Source organism: Cinclus cinclus, chromosome Z, assembly GCF_963662255.1.
Source record: "Cinclus cinclus chromosome Z, bCinCin1.1, whole genome shotgun sequence".
Classification (NCBI taxonomy): Eukaryota; Metazoa; Chordata; class Aves; order Passeriformes; family Cinclidae; genus Cinclus; species Cinclus cinclus.
In genome coordinates this window covers 12,665,326-12,686,691 of record NC_085084.1, presented here as the reverse complement: position 1 = coordinate 12,686,691, position 21,366 = coordinate 12,665,326, and the positions used below count along the sequence as shown (strand labels likewise).

The 21,366-nt window shown below is 33.8% G+C and overlaps 1 protein-coding gene across 2 annotated transcripts in view; it reads left to right on the top strand.

Annotated features, from left to right (window-relative positions):
- KIAA0825 (KIAA0825 ortholog) overlaps positions 1-21,366 on the top strand; it is a 203,510-nt gene that overhangs the window by 143,083 nt on the left and 39,061 nt on the right. The window contains exon 19 of one of the 2 annotated variants that reach the window (XM_062512692.1): positions 3,643-3,709. The exons of the other annotated variant lie outside the window; for it this stretch is intronic. Within the exon in view, the coding sequence (XP_062368676.1) occupies positions 3,643-3,709 (67 nt within the window). The remainder of the gene's footprint in view (positions 1-3,642; positions 3,710-21,366) is intronic. 2 annotated transcript variants of the gene reach the window in all.

Genomic DNA, 21,366 nt, shown 5'->3' with positions numbered 1-21,366 from the left:
TATTTTAAATAATACAGAGTGTTTACAATTATTTCTTTTAGCTACACAGGATGCTATAAGGTATCTCGTAATAGACTACTTTAAAATAACACAATTCCATTGTAAGTATGTTATTATTAATGGACTACACTGTATTCAGTTTTAGTTATGCAGTGTTATTAGCCAGAGTTGTAAAATAAAGAAATTTTCCCCAATTTTCTATCAAGTACCTTTCCTATGTTCTGTTGAAATTAGACTTGTGCACATTCATATATATATTTATTGAGAGCATTTCTTTCTTCTTTTTCTCCTGGTACATTTCCAGAGCTCTAGCATGCAGTGAAGGTTTTATAGTCAGCATGTAGTCTAGCAGATGTCATTCCATTTGCCTAAGCCCTGCTGACATTTGGAGTTGTGGATTAATTGAGCTACAGAATGAAATTTAATTAAAATTAAATACAGATTTGGCCATTGTATCTGTTCATTTTTTACACTCTGGTGTGTACATTTGCAGTCAGTGCCATAGTTTATTTGTTTAATCAGAATGCTATGTGGGAGAAGCTGCACTTTGTTTTAAACTGAAATTGAGGCAGATGCCAAGTAGAGCATAATTTGTGTAATTTCATGTGATACCTGCCATGTGGATGATGCCTCAGAACAACCTGAAGGATGCAGACTCTTCTAATTGTGAAGTTATTGAAAAAGGTAAGACCATGTAAGAGGTGGAGTTTCATTTGTATTTTTGAAGTAAAGATTTTGTTAAAGCTGCAGTTTGAAGTTGGTTTATGAAAGTAAAAAATTACAGAAGGGCAATTTACTTATTTCATTAAGTGTCATTGTCCGAATCTGTTTAGCTTTGAGATAGGTCTGTAATGGAGGTGTCAACAGAAGGCATTAAAAATGCCAATACTTCATCCTAATATTTTTTTTACTCATAATTGAGTAGGTATGTATGTGGAAAGCAACAATATCAGGCAAATGGTAGGTAGAGTAGAAGTAACACTGGAGGGAATATTTATGGATTTTTTTCTTTAAGCATTTCATTTAGATCTGTCTGGAAATACTTCTGATCCTCCATGTAGGTAGCACTAATTTTAAAGATTCTGACTCAATCTAAATTAGATGACTCAAGCAGACACAGTAGATGGTACTAATAACTCTCCATGTATTAAAATAAAGAAGACATTTGTAGATGTCATCCTCAACATTGCATAGTAAACTTAGGTGACACATTACTACTGTGAAATCTGAGGACCTAGAGTATCTCATTTTTAGTTTACTGAATGAACAGACTTTTTAAAAACTGAGTCTGTTTTTTCAGCTTTGTCTTTGATTACTACAGTGGGGAATGTTCTGGTGTAGCAAACATTCCAAAAGCCAGTTGACATATCAAAATATCCCTCAGTATTCACTCAGGCACTGGGATTAGCTCAGTTGGTCAGAACATGGTGCTGATCATGCCATGGGAGTGCGTTCAATCCCTCAACAGGCCATTCTCTTGAGAGTTGGATTTAATGATCTTTGTGGATCCATTCCAACTCAGAATGTTCTCTGATTTCATTTGCTTCAACTTCAGGCTCACAGCTTCCTATTAACAGAGGAAGCATCTATTTACTATATACTAGGTAATGAAGGAGTTCTCTTCCATGAGCTTGTCCATTCTCCACTTCAGTCCACATAAAGTCTTAGCATCTTCAGCAATGGATAAGTTTACTGCACTTTGCATGAAGCAATTTTTTTGGCTTTGATGCTATGCTGTTCTCTGCACTTGAGGCCCATCAACTTGTAAGTTGGAAGAGATGGTTGTAAAGTGGATTTCTTCTCTCTAATTCCACACTACTCTAGATTTTGTGGGCTTTTTTTTTTGTACCTAGTTCAATCCTCCTATATATTTTTTCCCCATAAGTTAAAGGGAAATGAGAAATGTGTAGGGTGTTCAACACATGAGCAAGCCATTAACTTATCCATTCCTTTGTATATTACTCTTATTTTCCTGCTTAATACAAATGCTTGAACTGAAAGCTGGTTTCTTAAATTTTGGTTTGGGTTTGAATTTGTTTGGTTTTTTTCCCCCATTTTTTGAATATATGTTCAATGTCCTCATTGAACATACATTTTCTCAGACCTATTTAAGGCCTCAAGATTTCACTCATGACTGGTAATTATGTGCTCAGAGTCCATCATTTTGCCAGTACAGTAAGGATTGAGATTCCTGTGCATATAAGTTCATATCTGCTGAATTTCACTTACCACCCTAATGTCCCAGATTTCATTCATAAGGGCCTTTTTGATGATTATAGCAGCAGTTCTTGACTTTATTAGCTGTTGAATCATCAGCAAACTTTCTCCTTTCACATTTGAATCACCCTCTCCTCAGCAACCATGAATAAATTAAACACTTGGGTCATTGTGGAATTCCTGTGGCATGCATCATGTAAACTAAGTCCTGTGCTTCAGCCAGATTTATCTGTTGTGACTCTTTCTTTTCCACCATGACTGGTTTCCTTATAAGGCTTTGGTGAAAGCCTATGTCAGAAACTTTTAGAATTGGAGCAAACTATATTGGGCAGATCTCCTCTACAAACCCAATCACTGATAAATTTTTCACAAACTATTTCCTTTACCAGGGGTGGGCTGATTCTTACATGGTATAAGCAATTTATCCATTTGTACACTTGTTCTGTTCTTTATTATAGTATCCACTAACTGGTCTGATGTAGTCTTGAGACCAAACTGTTTGCAGGTACTTCCTGGAACGTATTTCAAAGATGAGTGGCACATTTACTGCTCTGCAGTCCTTAATTAAGTAGGCTTTAATTGGTAAGTTGCACACTACAGTTAGTGGTTCAGCTAATCAGTTCATCTTTGAAACAGAATTGTTTGGTACTGGAATTTTGCTGTGCATCTTTTGTTATTCCTCTATTTCTCACATAATTTTTTTGACTGACATTTATTTTGAGACAGATTTTCTACGGAGACATTTATTAAGAAGACTGCAAGTGTAAGAACTTCCTCAAGTTTTCCATATTGTATTCAGAAGCAAAAAAAATCTACCACCACCACAAACAAAAAAAATCAGCAAAAAACCTAATGACACTGGCACACAAATGTTCTTCTAGCCATGCAAATATTCAAGCAGAAAACCTCCTGATATGTTTGAAAACCTTTTATTCTATTGCAAGCTTTTGGTGACAGCATGGATTGTTACTCAAACTCTTTTCTGGACTGCCTCCCTGGGTTTTTGTAACTAACTTACCACAGTTTAGGATACTATTTTCAACTTCTAGAATGATCCCTTTTTTCTTTTAGGAGCTTCCTTTCCCCTCCTGTTTAATTATTTTCAATTCTTCTTGGTGTATCACTTCTCTGAAATGGCCATTTGCTTTCTACCTCCCACAAGATGCCACCTGTCTTTGCATTGCCTCTAGGGATTTAATGCAGCTTCTCTCTGGTGTACAAAGGTGTTCTGTCTTTACATGTAGCACAGCTAGTATTGCTGAAGTTGGGTGCAGTTTTTTGAGGGAAGGCACAGTCATGTGGATTTCCCCAAAAAGGTTTAAATCTAGTATATTGTAGCTGCTGTTACAGACTGGATTTTTGATGTTTCAAATCCATTCTGTTGTTCTGCTCAAAACCAAAACAATGGTTGTTTCTTTTCCTATGGGCCACTAAACAGACTGCTCCATCTGTCAGCTGTTGATCAGGTCTACAAATCCAGTCATACCATCCAGTCACAAAATTATAGTTTTCTATTCCACATCTAAGATATAAGATATGTGGATATAAGATAGTAAACCATATCTCCCAGTATCACAGCATTCCTGCTGTTTGCTCTCCCTTGGCATATCACACAGCATGTCACAGTTCTGATCAGTCAACAACATCATTCCAATATGAAGTTGTTCCCATTTTGATCATGAACACAGCTGCAGTCAAGACCTAATGTGTTTGGTCCCAGCTAAACCAAATTCTTAACAACCCTCCAAAACTCCCTATCTACAGTACCATAAAAGTGGATTTATTGTTGGTATTTATGCCATATAATACTGCTTTCCTGTTCTCACTTGTAATCACTTGAAGTCTGATTTATTTTGCTGTTCCTATATCTATCTTACTGCTCATTTAACAACTGTTAAAGGAACATGGCACTTTACAGACACAAATAGACTTACAGTGTAATTCATAAAATGCTGTACAAATAATTGAGTTTTAAAATGCTTTTGAAAACACATTAAAAGGGCTTAAAATAAACCTTCTGCATGTGGAAAAAGGGGGATTAGGCAAGGGGTTAATGCACTACTGATGCCATTATTATGTGCAGATGCATCTTCATAGCATGTGAATTGGGATCAAAGAAAAGTAGCTGGATGGAAGGAGGCATAAGCTTTTGAACTCAAAGCTGAGACAGAGTGAAGAAGTAAAGACATTTTATACTGAAGGTTAGGAGAACCAGCAATACATGAATTTGCAGGGGGCCATTGGAGTGAAAAAGGTTCATCCCTGTCTGCAAAAAAGTGATCGGTGAGGCAGATCACTCCATAAGAGTGCTCTTACATTGAGTTATATACTAAATTTGGTGATTTTTTTGATTGTGGGCATGGAAAAATAAGACTGTGTGTGTGTGTGTGATTATATAAATTACCTGCATCAGAAACTGGTTGCAGTTTGGATGAAAACATCAAAATAACAAGTATCATTTGGAGGATGCTGAACTAATAAGGGTGGGTGGTCCTTTGAAAATGAAGAGAGACTTTACAGGGCAGAAAAAGATTTTTAACCTAAATTCAAAGATGATGATATTCAGGATGATGTAGTAGAGGGGCAAATGGAGAGAAGACACAAAAATAAACAAAGATTGGTGTTTTTTGGAGGCAGTGGTCACAATTCAGTGCTGTGACTGAGAGGAATAACAGAAGAATTGTACTGAAAGTAATAAAGTTCTAAATTAGAGGCACAGCTGTGAAAGAAGGAAGTGGAAGGCATGAAGAGACAAGAGGTTACAGGTACAGATACAGACACCAGAAAGGAACATTCAGAAATAAAAGGCAGTTATGAAAGCAGAGGTGGGAAAGATACTATAGAAGAATGAGCAGATCACAGTACTGAAGATGAGGGTAGGAGGAATACAGTGGCTTTATTGGGAGTGTTATGTACAAATTACATAGCTTAAGAGATGCAAGAACACATAGTGGGAATACTCTAGAATTTCAACTCTCAAAAGGATTTGGCTCCTGAGCCACCATGGCAAAGAGCCTGCATTCAGCAAGAGCCACTATGATATGGGTATTTATGTCATTGATTAAAGAAAAATCTGCTTTTATGGGAAGCATCTCTCTGTGTATAAAGAGAGTGGTTCATTCAAGCCCACAGCACAGTAGCCCTATGTAGTATATTTCTGATTTTAAATTACAGCTAGTTTATTCTTGCAATACATATGGGTTTTTTTTTTAAATTTTATATATTTTTAGTTCTTTTATAATCTTGACTCTCATGGTAATGACTCGCTGATTTTCTTTTAAAAGTTTTAAATTGGCAGTTCATTGTGTACCTTTTCATTCATCTCTTCAGGATAGTCAGATACACTTATAGTAGTAAATGCAGGTTATCACAGGCTTGAAAAATTTGGGATTTCTAATTTTGCAATCTACGCATTTTATAACTATAAGAAATTGAGTTCTCTGCTAATAATGAAAAGTAGATGGTAATTCTACATGGATCCATTATTCAGTCTTATTTATTTAGAGGCAAAACTAATCTCTTATATTTCTTCATTGCATGCTTGCAAATATGAAGACTGTTTAAACAAGCTCTGGTTCATCTGAAAGTCAAACTAACTTTAGTGCCTGTTATTGATGCTGGCAACTTTCATTTGTGTATATATTCCTCTATATGGCTGTTACTTAGTGTAAAAGTCTCATCGTCCTGTCTTAGACCTTGGTTCATGGTGCTTCTGGAAGTATGTATATAGACTTTCACATTAAGAATTGGAAATTATGATAATGTGAGACAAAAAGTGTCTTATGATCAGTCCCATTAGAAATTAATAATCCGCATGTAATATACTCCATTAAGTTATATAGATAATAATAAGTTATATAATAACTAATAACTCTGACATTTGCTGGAGAAATTGCTTGGTGGGGTTCTCTACTTCACATTATTTAGATTTGCCCCTAGATTATATTTATTATGGAAAAGAAATTTTGTGCTGTCATTCAACCAGCACTGGAGGTTTCAAGTGAAGCCAACAAATGCTTAAAAAGTACTACATCAGATTTAGCCTAAACTTCTCCTTTCTCAGGTTGTGGATGGCCATTTGCCTGATCTAGAACTTATAGTCAGAGCACCTACTCCTATCCTGGAGTAGCTATTGTATAAACAGAAATAATTTTGTTTGCTTGTTTTGAAAATTATATAAGGTCAAAAGACAGAAAATATAATTTTAGAACCATGTCCTAAAAGCATATAATTGCCCCAGAAGACTTGGATATACTTCTGTTTTAACAGATTTTGTCAGGTGTATGCATTCTTCTTGCTGTATTATTCCAGATTGTGCTCTTCGGCTTTAAAAGTTGCATACTACTGGAATTGTTTCCCTCCATCTTGGGAACTGCTACTGTAATATATTTTATTTTTCTTCTTATTATTGTTCTTTATGATAGCATCTTGTAATTCATAAACCATACTGAGAAACTGACAGGATTTTGTTTTTTCTCTAGTAAGTATTTTAGTTTGGTGACCTCTGATCATCAGGCAGAATATTTCAGAGAAAGGAAAGAAAATCTGTGAGAAATGCCATTCTTGATGGCATTTGAAAAAGAGAGGCTTCATGGAGTCAGTATGACACACAGAATGGGTAATTGTTGACTGCAGGCTGGCTTTAAAACACCACACTCCAGCTGTGGTCAGCTCTGTTATGGGTGCTTTGGGGCTGGACTTCTTAATGATGTTAAGAGTACTGCAGGATGCAGGCATTGTTAAATTTTATTTCGTAGTCAAAAGGCATGACTTCGTAATAAATATGCATCATCACCTGTGCTGTAAATTATAAACTGGTGACTGTGTATGGACCAGGTGAAGAAAATAATAGAAAATAACAGAATTTCTGCAGGAATCCCTAAAAATAGAAATGTGGAGCTGTTTTTTTTTTTTTTTATGGACTTATGTCCATAAGTACAGAAGAAAGTACTTTTTGAGCAAGCTGTGTATGTGTGTTATCTCACTATCCTGAGGTTTCAGCGTGTATCGTTCTGGCCATTTATGAGGTTTTAGTAAATTTTCAGTTGATTTTTTTTTCAGGAATGCTAAGCTGTTGTTTATAGAATGTGTTTCAACTAGGAAAATGATCAATTGACATTGACAGGCTTTCATAAAAAAGAAAAGACAGTGAAGATATAACTTGGAATTTCTAACACCCTCCAAAAATGTTGGCTGAGTAATTTATTTTAAACTAGGTTGTGCTCTGAAATACCATAAGGACAATTAAAAAAATTCACAGTTTGAGTCATGAATTTATCTAAGGATATTGTTAATTTATTTTTTTTTCTACTTGTGTAATTGGTTTTAAAACTATGGAAGTATATGAGTCAGGTTTTGCTGATTGTTGAATGTTTTACTTTTAAGAAGAATGAAAGTTATTCTTCACCTTGGTATGAAGGAACTGTCAGAGACTTGAGAAGTAATTATGGAAGCAATAATGCCACCTCTTCTAGGTGTTGGATACAGATCAGGTAGTTCCATCTGTCCACATTTTCCTTTAAATGGTACCTTCTTCAGAAGGAAGTAGAAGAAGAGCAGGCTTCAACTCCTCTTTCAGAAAACTGGTTTGAGTAATTGAACTTTTTCTTTGTAATGTTATAGATGTGCTATTCTGCAGACCTTACTATAGTCATCTGGTTCAATTAGTGTGCAGCATCCCCAAGAAATAATGTGACAAGGATGGGGTAATGCATGTTCATTCACATGAATTCATTGACATGGAACCATTTTTAGATTTTTGTCTCACAGTGAGACTGATTGGTTTCCTCATGCCACGGCTATGCTACAGACCACAGGATAGCAGAAATAATACAAGGGATATGATACGTAAGGTACCTTGAGTACCAGGAACTTATAGTCTGGACCTCACAGCCTAGTTTTTCCTGCTGAACAGAGTAAATTAGCCCACATGAGCTCGTGCTTAAAGTGCTTCTGGTCTCCAAGTTAGCTCATTTAAAAGTAGCTTTTGAAATTCTCTATTCTTTGCAAGCTGCAGTGTGGGTGTGCATTTATTGTCTGGCGATGGCTGGAGCATGCATGGAGCTAAAGTCATTAAAGATTAGAAGATCCTCTGCCTGTCAGTAATTTTAGACACAGTTTAAATGATCAAGATAAAATACAAGTAAGTGTAAACTTAATCTCCCTCTCAAAGATAAGAGAGATGAATTTATTAAATGTAATATTTTTTTTATTTTTAAATGTTTATTTACTGATCATAAAATAAATGTAAAAATAATATTATTTAAAACAAGCTTTTATAATGACGATAGACTTTCATATGCTGGTGCTTTGGCAGATATCTTTATCACATTACTTTGTGCTGAAGTTAGAAGTTTTACTTTCATCTGAATTGTTTCCATCAGACATCTGTTTATTGAAATGATCAGTGGTGAACCAACAACTCTTCATCTGCCAGTCTAATATATTGATATATAGTTTATATATTTTTTTATTTAAAATTTCATTCATTTTTAATAGAAAAGAGGTACCGAATGTATGTGTTATTTTAATGTTAGATGTAAAATTACCATTTAGAGTATAAAAAAACAGAGTTTTTCACAGTGATAGAATAAGAAATGTTTTCCACTGCAGCATGGTGACTTTCTAAAATCCATATTGTATTACTTTGTTACTTTCTCTGAAATATCTTTCTGCAAGCATCCAGGGGTCTGTTAAACTGCAAATCAGTCTGTAGATACTTAAATGAGTATGCTTTTTTTTGTTTAAATTATGACATAATTAAAGCAAGAACGGTACAAGCCTCCCTCCATTTAAGAGGAGTGATCAGAGAATGCAGTCATGAATATCACATTTACTTCACCTTTCCTGTTGGATATTTTGTTTCTAGAAGTGAAAGTGTTTTCGTGATGTAGGGTGTACCATATTGAGCTATTTCTATCCTGAAAAGAAGATGTGCAAAACTATTTTAGAAAGTTTTTGAACCTCTCTCACTCCCTGCAGTTTTGAAGACTGTGTTTCTGAGCTATAGCAAGGAGATTTTGCTAAAACGCTCTTCATTGCAGAACTTGTTTTATATAAGAAATATATAAAAACCTAATTTCTTTTCTCCTTTCTGCACTGCAATTGACAAAGTGTGATTAATAATAGATTTAAATTTGCTAAGTGCATTTACTCCTTTGTGCCATCATAAAGAGAATCTATTACTGTAAAATTGAGGCTTAGTTCCAAATTGCACCATTATGAAGTTTTCTTCCAGCAATGTTTTGTCTCTAATATACTTCCCTCATTGTAATTCTATTGCAAACCTGATGTCTAGCATCTAGTCTCACAATAATTATTTTAAATTGCTACTAGGAACAGTAGTCCTTGTGGGATATATTACTACCATTCTAACAAGATGAATTTCAATGCACTCGTAACCATATTATAGTGTATTATGAAAAGAAGAAAATCTTTGATTTGTAGTAAGCAAGCAGAAATTGAATACTGCAACATTATTTTTATCAACTTATTTTATCAACTTCTTCATGTTGCACTTTAGAACATTATTAAATTAAACCAGATTTATACTCTCAAATTACATTAGTAATTAATGATACATTAAAATTTATGATAAACTGTCAATATATAGTGATTTTAAGTAAAAATTAGCAATGAGATAGATGGAATTAGAAATGGAATTATTAGGCTAAAATTACTATTAGACTCAAAGCTTGGAAGTCTCCTGAGCTTGTGTCTAGAATAAATAAAAAATAAAAAATAAAAAATAAATGTGAATGTAACAACCACAATGTGAGCATTCATTTCAAAAGGACAGAAGTCCTCAAGTTCTGTGGCCATACTTCATAATGAAAACAGAGTAGCTCCTAATTTTTTATCAATTAGCCTAGAAACTTCAAGGCATATAGTTACCATTTTTTTTAAAATTAGCACCTAGCTGATGAAATGAAAATTAATTTAAGCACTTTATGTAGTTTTATTATATTTTGCAGTTCTAGAATTAAGTGCTTATGCTGTAATTAAATTATAAGAATAATTATTTACACACCAAAATTCAATATCATTGATGTTGAATATAAATCTGTAATACCTAAATCTAAAATGAACCTTTACACAGTGACACTCAGACAATGGCTGAAATTTTCCAGCTTCTCCAGTTTCATATTTAGAAAATTCAGAACTGAATGGAGTATAAGCAACATCAAAACAACCCCCCTAGGCAAACAGGAGAATAAGACAAACTTTTAAATTTACGTCTTGTTCAACACTACCTGTAGTGAGTTCATTCATGGACACAACTGTAAAAATCGCACCACACTTTCTCTTTTTGGGGAAATAACGCCTAGTGGGTGGAAAAAATTGTAACAAACAGAAAGTGTCTTGAGTCTAATGGACTGGTTTGTTTGACTACTCACATCCCTCTTCTCAAATATTTTCCAATGCCTTTCTGTTCTCCATCCCATTTCTGAAATGCAGTATTTTCTGTGAATATATGAAACAATCTAGAGTCCAAACGATTGAAGTTGTTTTTTTCTAAGGATCTGGCATGGAAAAATGTTACCTTCTAACTGCCAATTGACTTTCAATTTTCAATATTGATTGTAAACAGTGGTGCAAAGAACTAGAAGTAATTTTCGATATTCTTTACAAGATATTTTCTTATTCTTGTTTCCACTCTCAATTTAATTCCTTGGATCCTATGCTCCTAAGTGTGTTTAAAGAACAACAGTTCTGTTTTCACAGTTTTTAATTTCTGTTTTATATATACATATATAATATGTGTGGGTGGATGTATACAGTTACCATGCCCAGATGCTGAAGTTATTCATACACTTTGAAACAGCTAAAAAATGAGATTGTAATGTAACTGTGTATCTTATCATTGTCAAAAATTATATAAAAAAAAGTTAACTGTATTTAACTTAGCAAATTCAAACAGCTATTTCCAGTGACCAAATTTTCATATTTGGCCTTTGCCTACTATCTCATGTGGTAAGACTATAATTGTATGGTACAGACTATTATTTGTTAAATTTGTTAAAAGAGGTTTCAGATCCTCATAGGAGATGGTGTCCTATCCAATGTGAAGTAAAGCAAAGATCTTTGCTGGATCAAGGCTAAAATACTTAGCACTTTACAGAGCTGATGCCAGGAACTGAGAAGCAAATTGCCAGTAAATACATTGCTGCCTTTGGTGTTGCTCCATTAAAAATAAATACATAATTTTGCTTTTGTGCCTTGACAGCTTGAAACACTGAATGTAGTTTTATTTGTTTAGAGGAAGTAGAGAATGAATGCAAGTAAGTGTCCTAAGTGTAGTGTCATACAGCTCTGGCAGCATGTCACAATCTATTACAAATGGACAACTTTTCACTGCATGTGAAAATAGTTCATTATTCATATTCTGCCTCTTTTTTATCTGCTTGAACTCTTAATAGAAACATTAGAAATTAAAACTTACATGCAATCCTTCTAAAAGTTCTTCAAAGGTGGTGACTTGGACCAGCTTTGCTAAAAGTCAAAAAGCAACTAGTAAAACGCTGTGTTTCCCTCCTAGTGATTCTGACAGCCATAAATCACATTAATCAAGTCACCATCCATTAAGTGTATCTTTCAAATTAAAAGTGCTCATCCCAGGGACTGGAGTAGTACCATTATTGCCTTTGCTCAGATGTTTCAATCTCTTGATGGTGAAGCACTACAAACCACAGTTCAAACTAATTTTCAGGAAACATTTTTGACACATTATTATATTAAAATTGATTATTGTACAGTGTAATTTTTTCCCCTTAAATTAATTTCAGTGTATAGAGATTACTATACATATGTACATTATTAGAAATGGTGCAAAAGTGAGGAATATTATTACTTTTGACTAATGTATAGTGTGTCCGAGAACTTGCTGCTAGGCAAAAGTCAAGCAAGGAATCTTAGACATTTTCTGATAAATAGGAGGCTGCCATTAATGCTAAACAAGGTATATTCCACAGAAATTTCTTTATTCCACAGAGGCTGCTGGAGAGAAATAAGAGAATTTCATACTAGGCCCTCTGAGTGTTAATACTGTGAACCAAACATGCTCCTAAAAACTCTCTTAAGTGCTAAATAAAAAATTCTGTCAGAGTGAGACCATGACGTCACCTCTTGGGATTGATAGCATCCTTCAGCTAAAATATGAAGTGAGCCCTTAATGAGAAATTGAAATCAGCTCAGAATTTTTTAGTAATTCTTGCTTCTTGGAACATAGGAAAATAATTATTCATTTGTTGTTTCAAGAAGTAAGGCAAGAGTATGTGCTGTTGAAAAATTTTAATAGTACTTAACTTACCAACACTAGATGGCAAGAGACATATTCTATTTAATGTTAAGAAAGTACTATGTGAATTTACCAATATGTGTATCATCTTCAGATTTCAAGAGTGTTGAATGGATTATTATCCAGAGCTAGATAAATTTGAATTCCACAGAGCTGAAATCCTGGAAATTAGCTGCATGATGTATGAACTAAATAATAGTGCTCCTGACATAGAAAAAAGTGATGGAAATTAAACATGTAGTTATGCACACTGTGTCTGCACAATGTGCTGCATGCACTGCATGTGTTAGAATTTCTTCTCAGTTCTTTTTTTAATCTTTTATTCATACCATTGCAGGTGATGAAAAATTTATGCCTTGAGTCTGGCATTGAAATTAAATGCAAAATGAAAACAGAAGCAGTTTATACTGACAGCTTAAATGTCTTTATCTAGCATACGGTCACACTACAAAAATCTCTGTGTGACTTTTAAAATCTCCCATGTGCAAAAATGCAAACATTGCACAATATAGGATAAAGTTAGGACACTCTGTATATTAACAGAAAAGTTTTCATTCATTGCTCTTATTATTCCCTGCTAAGTTTTCAGAATTGCTCCAGAATATCAAGTGAATGTGAATACAGTTCCCCACACAGCCCAGCTACTGACACTGCTACATGATACAGAGAAAACAACTGGGTCTTGCATTACATTTGATGAATTTCTATACTTGCCGCATTATGAATTCAATGAAAGCAATACATCTTGTACTTGCCTGTTGCAGGAATAAAAGTTTAATTATTCAGGTGGATCAGTTCCTGAATTGTAATGGTATAACTGATGCTATATGAGCAGGATTAGTAAGAATCATACACACATATTTTCAAATCACAATTCATCCTTAAAAAATATATAGTGTTTTAAAAAGCAGCTTTTATTGTAGCAACTTTATCGATAAATTCCTATAATTAGAATACTATTTTAAGTTTATTCAATCACTTCTTGAGGTGTATACCTGCGATGATTTTTTTGGTGTGGCTTTTTTTTCTTGTTGTTTTAATTGTTTATGTAATGTCAGGTCACTAAGTATAATTTTAAAAGTAGTGTTAATATCAGGAAAATATTTACTGTAAACTTTTGTAAGTTGTACATTATTATGCATCATTAGATTGAATTCCTAAAAAACAAAAATACTTACTTTTTAAATGTTTCAGTGTCTGAAATGTGGAATGAACTGTGTAATAATAGCCACGTAGAGTACTAACTGTAAACTACCACTTATATTTTCATATGCAAATGCCTGTTCTCCCGTGCTTGCCAGTTTTACATACAGTTTCTTATTGGTGACTTTTTACAATGCCTTATATAAATGTTGGTGTGTGTAATTACGCAGATAATTTTATACAATATTAATTGTGCTAAGAGTGTATTGGAAGTCTTTTTAATTCAGTGATTCATTTGCATTTTAATGATTCTAACAGCATAAGGTTATAGAGTAAAATTGAAACATCTTGTTGACTGCTACTGCAGTGCGAAAAGAGTTGAAGATCTTATTTTGTGCTATTAAATATCATTAGCAAAATTTACATTTAAAAACACTGGAGAACACACATTTGTGAGTTACAAAAATCAGCTGCAATATGTCTTACAGTCCATTATATAACAAAAGGATATTTTGAATATTTTGGACTTTGATATCTGTGGCATTTAATCTCTGATTTTCAGATGCTCTCTATGAGAATTCAGCACTTGAACAGATAATTCTGGTAGTGGTAGTGACTGAATATATCAAATGCACTTGAGGGAAGAGGCTGAGGTACCTTGCAGTGGGAAGGAATGTGAAAAACAAATACTTTTAAATTTTTTTTTAATCAGATCTCTTAAAAAACATAAAATACAGTCTAGTGGGTTTTATACTGCAGGAGTCAGTGTCCCAACTATAGGGAATAAGATATTCTGCTGATTTGTATCAATATATTTTAAGCTAGCTATGTAATGTTTCTTTCATTTCCTTTGTCATATAAAGATTTAGTATCAGCATGAATAAACCTAAATTGTTTGCTACTTTTTTTTCTAATTCTTGAAGCAATGTAAAAGCATGGAGAGGTTTGAAGTGACAGCATTACAAGCAGTCTTTTGCATACATGGCCTTTAGGGATAAATGGCTACCTTGCATCTGATAAATAAGAAAGTGAATTCATTGAATAATGAATTAAGTGGCATAAGTTGTGATAACAAGGAGCAAACATAACTTCATATGAATGCTATTTGCTTTGTAGGGGTTTATCTGAGAGGGCTGGGATCATCACCAAGGGATATTGAAAAACGGCTCATTCACAGAACACTGCCTAAAATGATCTAGCAATTTTTTCATTTGCTGATCTTCTTTATAAGCCTCTATCAAACCCACTGTCTCCACCAGGGGGATAACTGGGATTGTTTTAAACCACTGTGTTTTGTTTACAATAAAAATTCCTAGTCAGTTTCACATGGGTCAGCAACAATTGAAGAGAGGTGCCTAAATGTTTGATCCATATTAGGGTCAACAGCTGGTTACAGAATAGTAGCTTGCAGTGCCCCACTTGCACAGTCCTGAACCAAATTAAATTATTAATCTACTCTTTGCTTCAATGTAGCTTCACAGGGATCGGTAACCTGCCAGACTGAATAAAGCAGAACTAGTGCTTTACATTTTCATTATGATGAGTTATATTTTAAATTGCAAGTACATTGCCATTTAGTTCACACAGGATATCATATTTGATATCTTGAATTTCATCAGGCATTTAGTACTTATGTTTATTTTGTTAGCTTCAGTTATTAAATGGACCTGGGAACTCATGTGCATACAGTTAGTATAAATAAACTATTGAAAACAGCAGCACATGAGAGTTCAAAAGAACTGAAGGGAAAATGTTTGTTTTCTTCAATTCATATTTTTTAAATTGAGAAGGATTTTATATATTGAAATTATCTAAAAATTAATTCACAATTAACATGTATTTTTGTAGTAGCAGTAAAGAAGCAGATCTCTTACCTTTACTGCCATTGTATGCGTATTTAAATTTTGTGTTATTTAACTATCATAGATGGGGTACATCATGTCAGAGTACAGTTTAACAGATTATTACTGTATAATAACTGTGTGTTCTCAAATTAAATTAGCATTTTTTCTTTTAACAGTTAAACTTCATATAGAACAACACCTGAGATTGATCAGATTCTACATTATTGTTTAGTCTGGCCTGGTGAGAAAGATTATAACTTGAATTATATTTAGTGAAATAATTTCTGGAAATATCCAGCTATGTGTTTTTTCATTATTTTTATATTAAATTTTAAAGGATGCCTAGTTCCAGTACCCAGCAGATTAAATGGTTTTGGCACTAGTTCCTGTTGCTTTGTAAAGATACAGATCGATACTGATGTAGATACATAGACAAATAGATAAATAGATAAAGTCAAGAAATAATGTCCAGCCTTTAGGAATAAAGAAGTAGATCGTGTTTTTAATTTAAATAGAATGACATTTCAGGCTTTTATGTCACATTGAATCGAGCATGCTGCTTGTTAAGCAGGAGACACGGGAAAGAGATAATTCAAAGGGATTGTTGTCTAAATTGTACCTTGAAATTTTGGGCAGCTATACTAATGATTCTTCATGGTGACTTACATTAGTAGTGGGCTCAGTTCAGTTTCAGTGATGCTACCATAAGAACAGGATTAGTCCTGTTGTGCCTCCATGAGAGTTACATAGCCCTGAGGCAATACAGAATACTAAACCAGATATTAATGACTGATTCCTATGCCATGAATCTCCAACTGTAGAAGAATCTTTGATCACAATTTGGTTTTGCTGACACTTAAAAATAAACTTGCTATTCAGCTCTTGCATGACAAGTTTTAAACCTGATGCTGATGAGGTTGGCTTTGGTCTTGTTTTGTTCATGAGGATTTGATGGGGGCGGGGATTGAGTTAGTTAAGTCCAGAGAAGAATTATGACCAAGTTAAATGAATGGTAGGAACAGTGCCAGATGAAGAGCAAAGTAAAGGATGAGAAAATGTTGAAGCATTTATATACTTTCCTCAATTATTACTGTATTGGCAATATTGATTTGGAGAAAGAATGGAAATTTCTGTTAAAAGTGAGGTTGCTGTCAAAAATAGATTAGGGTATATAAAAAAATAGGCTAGAGAATAATGCAGAAATACCATACAGAAGCTCTCTGAATTTGAATTGTGTTTCCCATGATGAGTGAGGCTGATGGGAGCTCAGAAAGTTATGCAAGGTTAGAAAGCTTATATTGTACTTGAAAGCAGTGAAAATGTGTGTACAGTTAATATGTAGATCATACACAGAGCTTCTGGTTTCCTATTAAAAATCAACACAAGGGAAATAGAAAGATAGCAAATTCTTACCAGGTATAAAATATACTTCTATACAGCACAAAAGTATCCTGAAGATAAATGCCATGGTATTCTTTTAGTAAGCAAGCTGGATCTTGTAAGTTCCTTCAGTACCGTGTTGTAATAGTTACTGATAAGGAAGAGACTCAAACTGGACAGGTGAAAGGTAGCCTTGCATCATTCTCTAAATAAATGTGATTGGGAAAAGTATTTGATGGAAGGGGATGTCAACATCCTACACTTGTTTTCATGTGCATGCCTTCTAAGTTTTCCTTCTTAAAATCTTTCTGGAAAGGTTTTTCCAAAAGAAGTTCCTCTTTCTGGTATCTTTTAAAATATTTTCCTGCAGAGCACCTGTCTCCTGTGGCTGGTTAGTCCAGTGTTCTCTTCATATCTCTTGCTATCTGTTTTTTTCTCCTCTCCAAAGCTGCAAAACATTTGCTGCTTATGCAAATTATTGCACATATTAATACATGTAATTTTGTTAATTTATCTTTGTACTCCCAAAGTAAGAATATTTTTGCATACCATCCATATTCTAAGCCATTTTAAACTACTTGAAGTAGTCACTGATTGGAGTATAGCCATAGCAGCAAACTGTTGTCCTTGTTAAGGTTCCCCAATTGTGTTTTTATTTCTTGCTAGGACCCAGAATTATATAACTGGGTTTTTTATTTATTCTTAGGCTACATATTTTCACCTATGACTATGTAATCTATCATCATACCTCTTGAATTCAGAATAATCCTACCTGAGTTTATTGATAAATAGGTTTTAGCTGTTATGTGCTAGCCTCACCTTGATAAAGAAAAAAAAGTTGATCAATACTGTTAATAAAGCAAATAATCAGTGATCTCTATTATAATTTAAAATTTTAATATAAAAGTAGTCATAACTGTAATACTAAATTCAGTGTGAATGCTTTTTATTACCTTATGAGCTATTTAGAAAAAAATTAAGTTCACATAGGGTAAGGGAATTTTTTTATATATTTAAATGCCTGCTTTGTCTTTCTGATCTCAATACTCTTTATTTAGACAATTTTTATCAACACTGAAAAATAAAACTGTTATTTTTCAAAACCAGAAGATTTTTAACCATTTTTAACCATAGTTTAGTGTGGAACATTTCTGAGCTGATCTGTGCATGGCTCATGATCCATTTTGAGTTAAATGGAAAAGTTGCATTTGGTTCATGTTGGCAAAATTGCATTTCAGTCTCCTGCACACCAACTCAAAGATTCAGCATAAAATATATTTCTTCCCCATAAGAAATAATGAGAGATATGAGGCATTCAACAAATACACAGTCTATCTAAGATGTATGGGCAGCTCAGTAAGCTTACAACATTGTTGAACTGATGGAAGATGGAACAGTTAAATTTAATCAAAATAATGGACAGAAATAGGAGGTGGTGTTATTAGTTCTGTTCTTTGTTCTAAAATAAGGAATCACAGTGCAAAAAAAAAATTTCTGTGGAGGACTTAACTTTTGCTTAAACAAAATTTTCTACCAAGATATTTTTTCGCTAGAAACCATGAAGTTGTGTGTCAGATCTATGCATTTATTATGGTTATTTTTATCAGTGCTTTTCATTTTGTTCAATGATTTTAATTTTTAAACTGCTGTTCATTTCAATTGTGTTTTTATAAGCTTTATGTGATATTTTCAAAAAATTTGGAATGCTTCTGTGATTGTAAGTGTAACTGTGTTAGCAAAAGTAGACAGATCTTGTACTACTGAATACCCATAGGTACGTTCTGAAAGCAAGTTACTCATAATGATGATGTTTTGTCAGACACTTCATTCTCAAAAAACTAGTGCTCAATAGAAAGATTGGTATTTGTTTCCCCTCTAGGCCAATACAACTTCTCAAAATAAAACTTTAGGTGAAAAGCATGAATAGGAGGAAGCTGCCCTTCCTATTGAGCTTGACACAGATGTGGTTCCCGAGACTTGTAACTCTGACTCAATGCAACCCACACTATTAATACCAATGTGGGCTCCTGATGAAAATAATCCAGAAGTTCCAATACCCAGCAGATTTTTTTTATTATTTTTGCTTTAAGTACAGTTATGAGTTGAAAGGGAAATTTTGCTTACCCTGATACCTTGACTTGCAATTGAAGTGCCATGATCAGTTGATCAGTTTGAATTTTCAAAAGCAATTTTCAGTTCATGTATCTCATTATTACTGCAGTTAAGAATGTCAGTTTCTTAGCCAGGGTCTTGTTTTTATCATTTATAACAGGCTGTAGGTTGGGAAGGGGCTCTTTAGACCACCCTTGGGATTCTCTTTCCATACAGGCTTTGAAGAGTGAGAGATGAGTATTTTTAGGATGGTAATTGGAATAAGCTGTGATCACAGAGGGAGTTCCAATCCTTGTCCTCTTTTTATGGATGATTCAGAATGATAATCGCCTGTCTGAAGATGGCTCAGAATTTCACAGACTGTATGAGATAAAGCACCATTCAAATGTACCAATTCACAATAATTTATTTTTCTATTTTATTTAACTTGCTGGGTTTTTTCCATCAGAAAATGCATAGAATTAGCTTGAAGTGACACATCAAACACTGTGAAATACTAAAAAGATATTTATTGTGTCATCTGGCCTTGTGTGTCCACAAATGCTGCCCCATGCCAAGTAGTTGATAATAACTCTGCTTGGCATGATGCTTTAAACAAGACAGATTCTACCATATTGAAATAAGCAGGTGAGTAATAGGACCAGGTATGGTGGACAGCTTAATAAATCCAACACTTTCCTAACCTGCTATGCTTGTAATAAAAAGAGTAATAATGTCAAGCAATAATAAGAAGTCTGTACACTCAAAATCCTTCCGTTTGGGAGCTGTCAGCATTTTAGAAAATCTTTTAACATTTACACCACTACTTTATACATAATTAGTTTAATTCTTTGGAGAAGCTATCTCTGAACAAAACATTCAAACCATGGAAAGATAATAAAATTTGCCATATTGCATTTCACTTAATTTTTGAAAGTGGGATAATGAAAGTTGCTAAGAATTCTGAACACATCCTTTAGCAGCATCCTAGCCTTTATAGTTCTGTGGGTAGGTTTAGGATTGCCTCAGTCTCCTGTATTGTTTTGTCTTTCAGGCTTGGAAAATTCCTCAGAAACCTCATAATAAACTGGACAAATGATCTTCTTTATTGTTACATAATCTTACTGAAGCTGTAAAAATATGATTTTGCAGTTTCATGTAAAAAGCTTGATTACCTCAAAAGCTGTTTGATAACATGCATACTAGATTTTAATTTTGTAGCTAGTATGAATGTGCTTTAATGTACCTAACATTTTGACAATGCAAAATGGAATGCAAGAAACCATCTAGTGAGATGTGCTTTATGGAATGTTAATCTACTACCAACTGCCCTGATACTTATTTACCTCTTGCCTATTTTCAGTTTTCATTATGATCTTGATGTTTGGTCAAGTCTCTCTATCTGCAGCTTGGGTGCTAAGTCTGTATTTGCTGACTGTCTCAAACGAAACTCCAACAGCTTTGTCATCCTGAAGTCTCTGCCACTGGAGAGGCCTCTCAATTCTCTGTATCAGAAGCACAATAGTGAAAGACCTACATTCAGCCCTTGTTTTTGGTTAAACTATTTTGTCTAAATTGAAGAATAAAAGTTAAACAGGTGCAGCCATTTTGTTGCTTCATACTCACACCTAGATAATGCCTCATAAGCAGCAGTCTTCATATATGTAGGCATTAGAAATAAAATTGTATCCTTTTAGTCCTCAGATATGTGCCTCTCTTTGGGGAAAAATACAGTGAGATTAGAATTGAAAGATGTTTACCATAAGAAACAATCTTTGGAAGTTATACGAGCTATGTCAACTGGTACAAATTTGCCTTAATGTTAAATCTGGGCTGGTGTTTCAACAGATTGATAATGTCAGCATTATTCTCTTTATTGTCTCATGACAGATGTTAATGAAACTTATGATTTTTCTGGAAATCCAGTGGACATTGAGTGAAAAAAATTACACAGTTTTTAAGCATGCAGATAGATCTAGTAGCCTTGATTAATAACTTTTGGAATAAACAAATAAGCTGGATCTTAAAAAAAAGACAAAAAAAACTTATATTAAAATGAAAATTATTCTCTGACATTTGAAGTGAGTAAGTGCTTCTGCTGCAATTTTCTTCTCATTGCAGTGTTTGATTTCTATAACTAGTTTTCAAAACCTTTGACATGAAGCAACGAGTTTCTTCTGTTGAAATTATTTTATGCCTTTTATAATAATAATAGCGGCTCTCACCAGTTACAGGGAAAAAATATTTCTTAATTATCTGGAGAACAGAGGAGTTTTCTCTAGAATTAAGTAACAGGTAAATTTTTATTGTTTCCTTGTTGGAACTGGAAAGGGTCTTCCGGAAAGATATCCTTAGATCTCTTTACACTGTTTCACTTAGTAGTAATCATGAAAG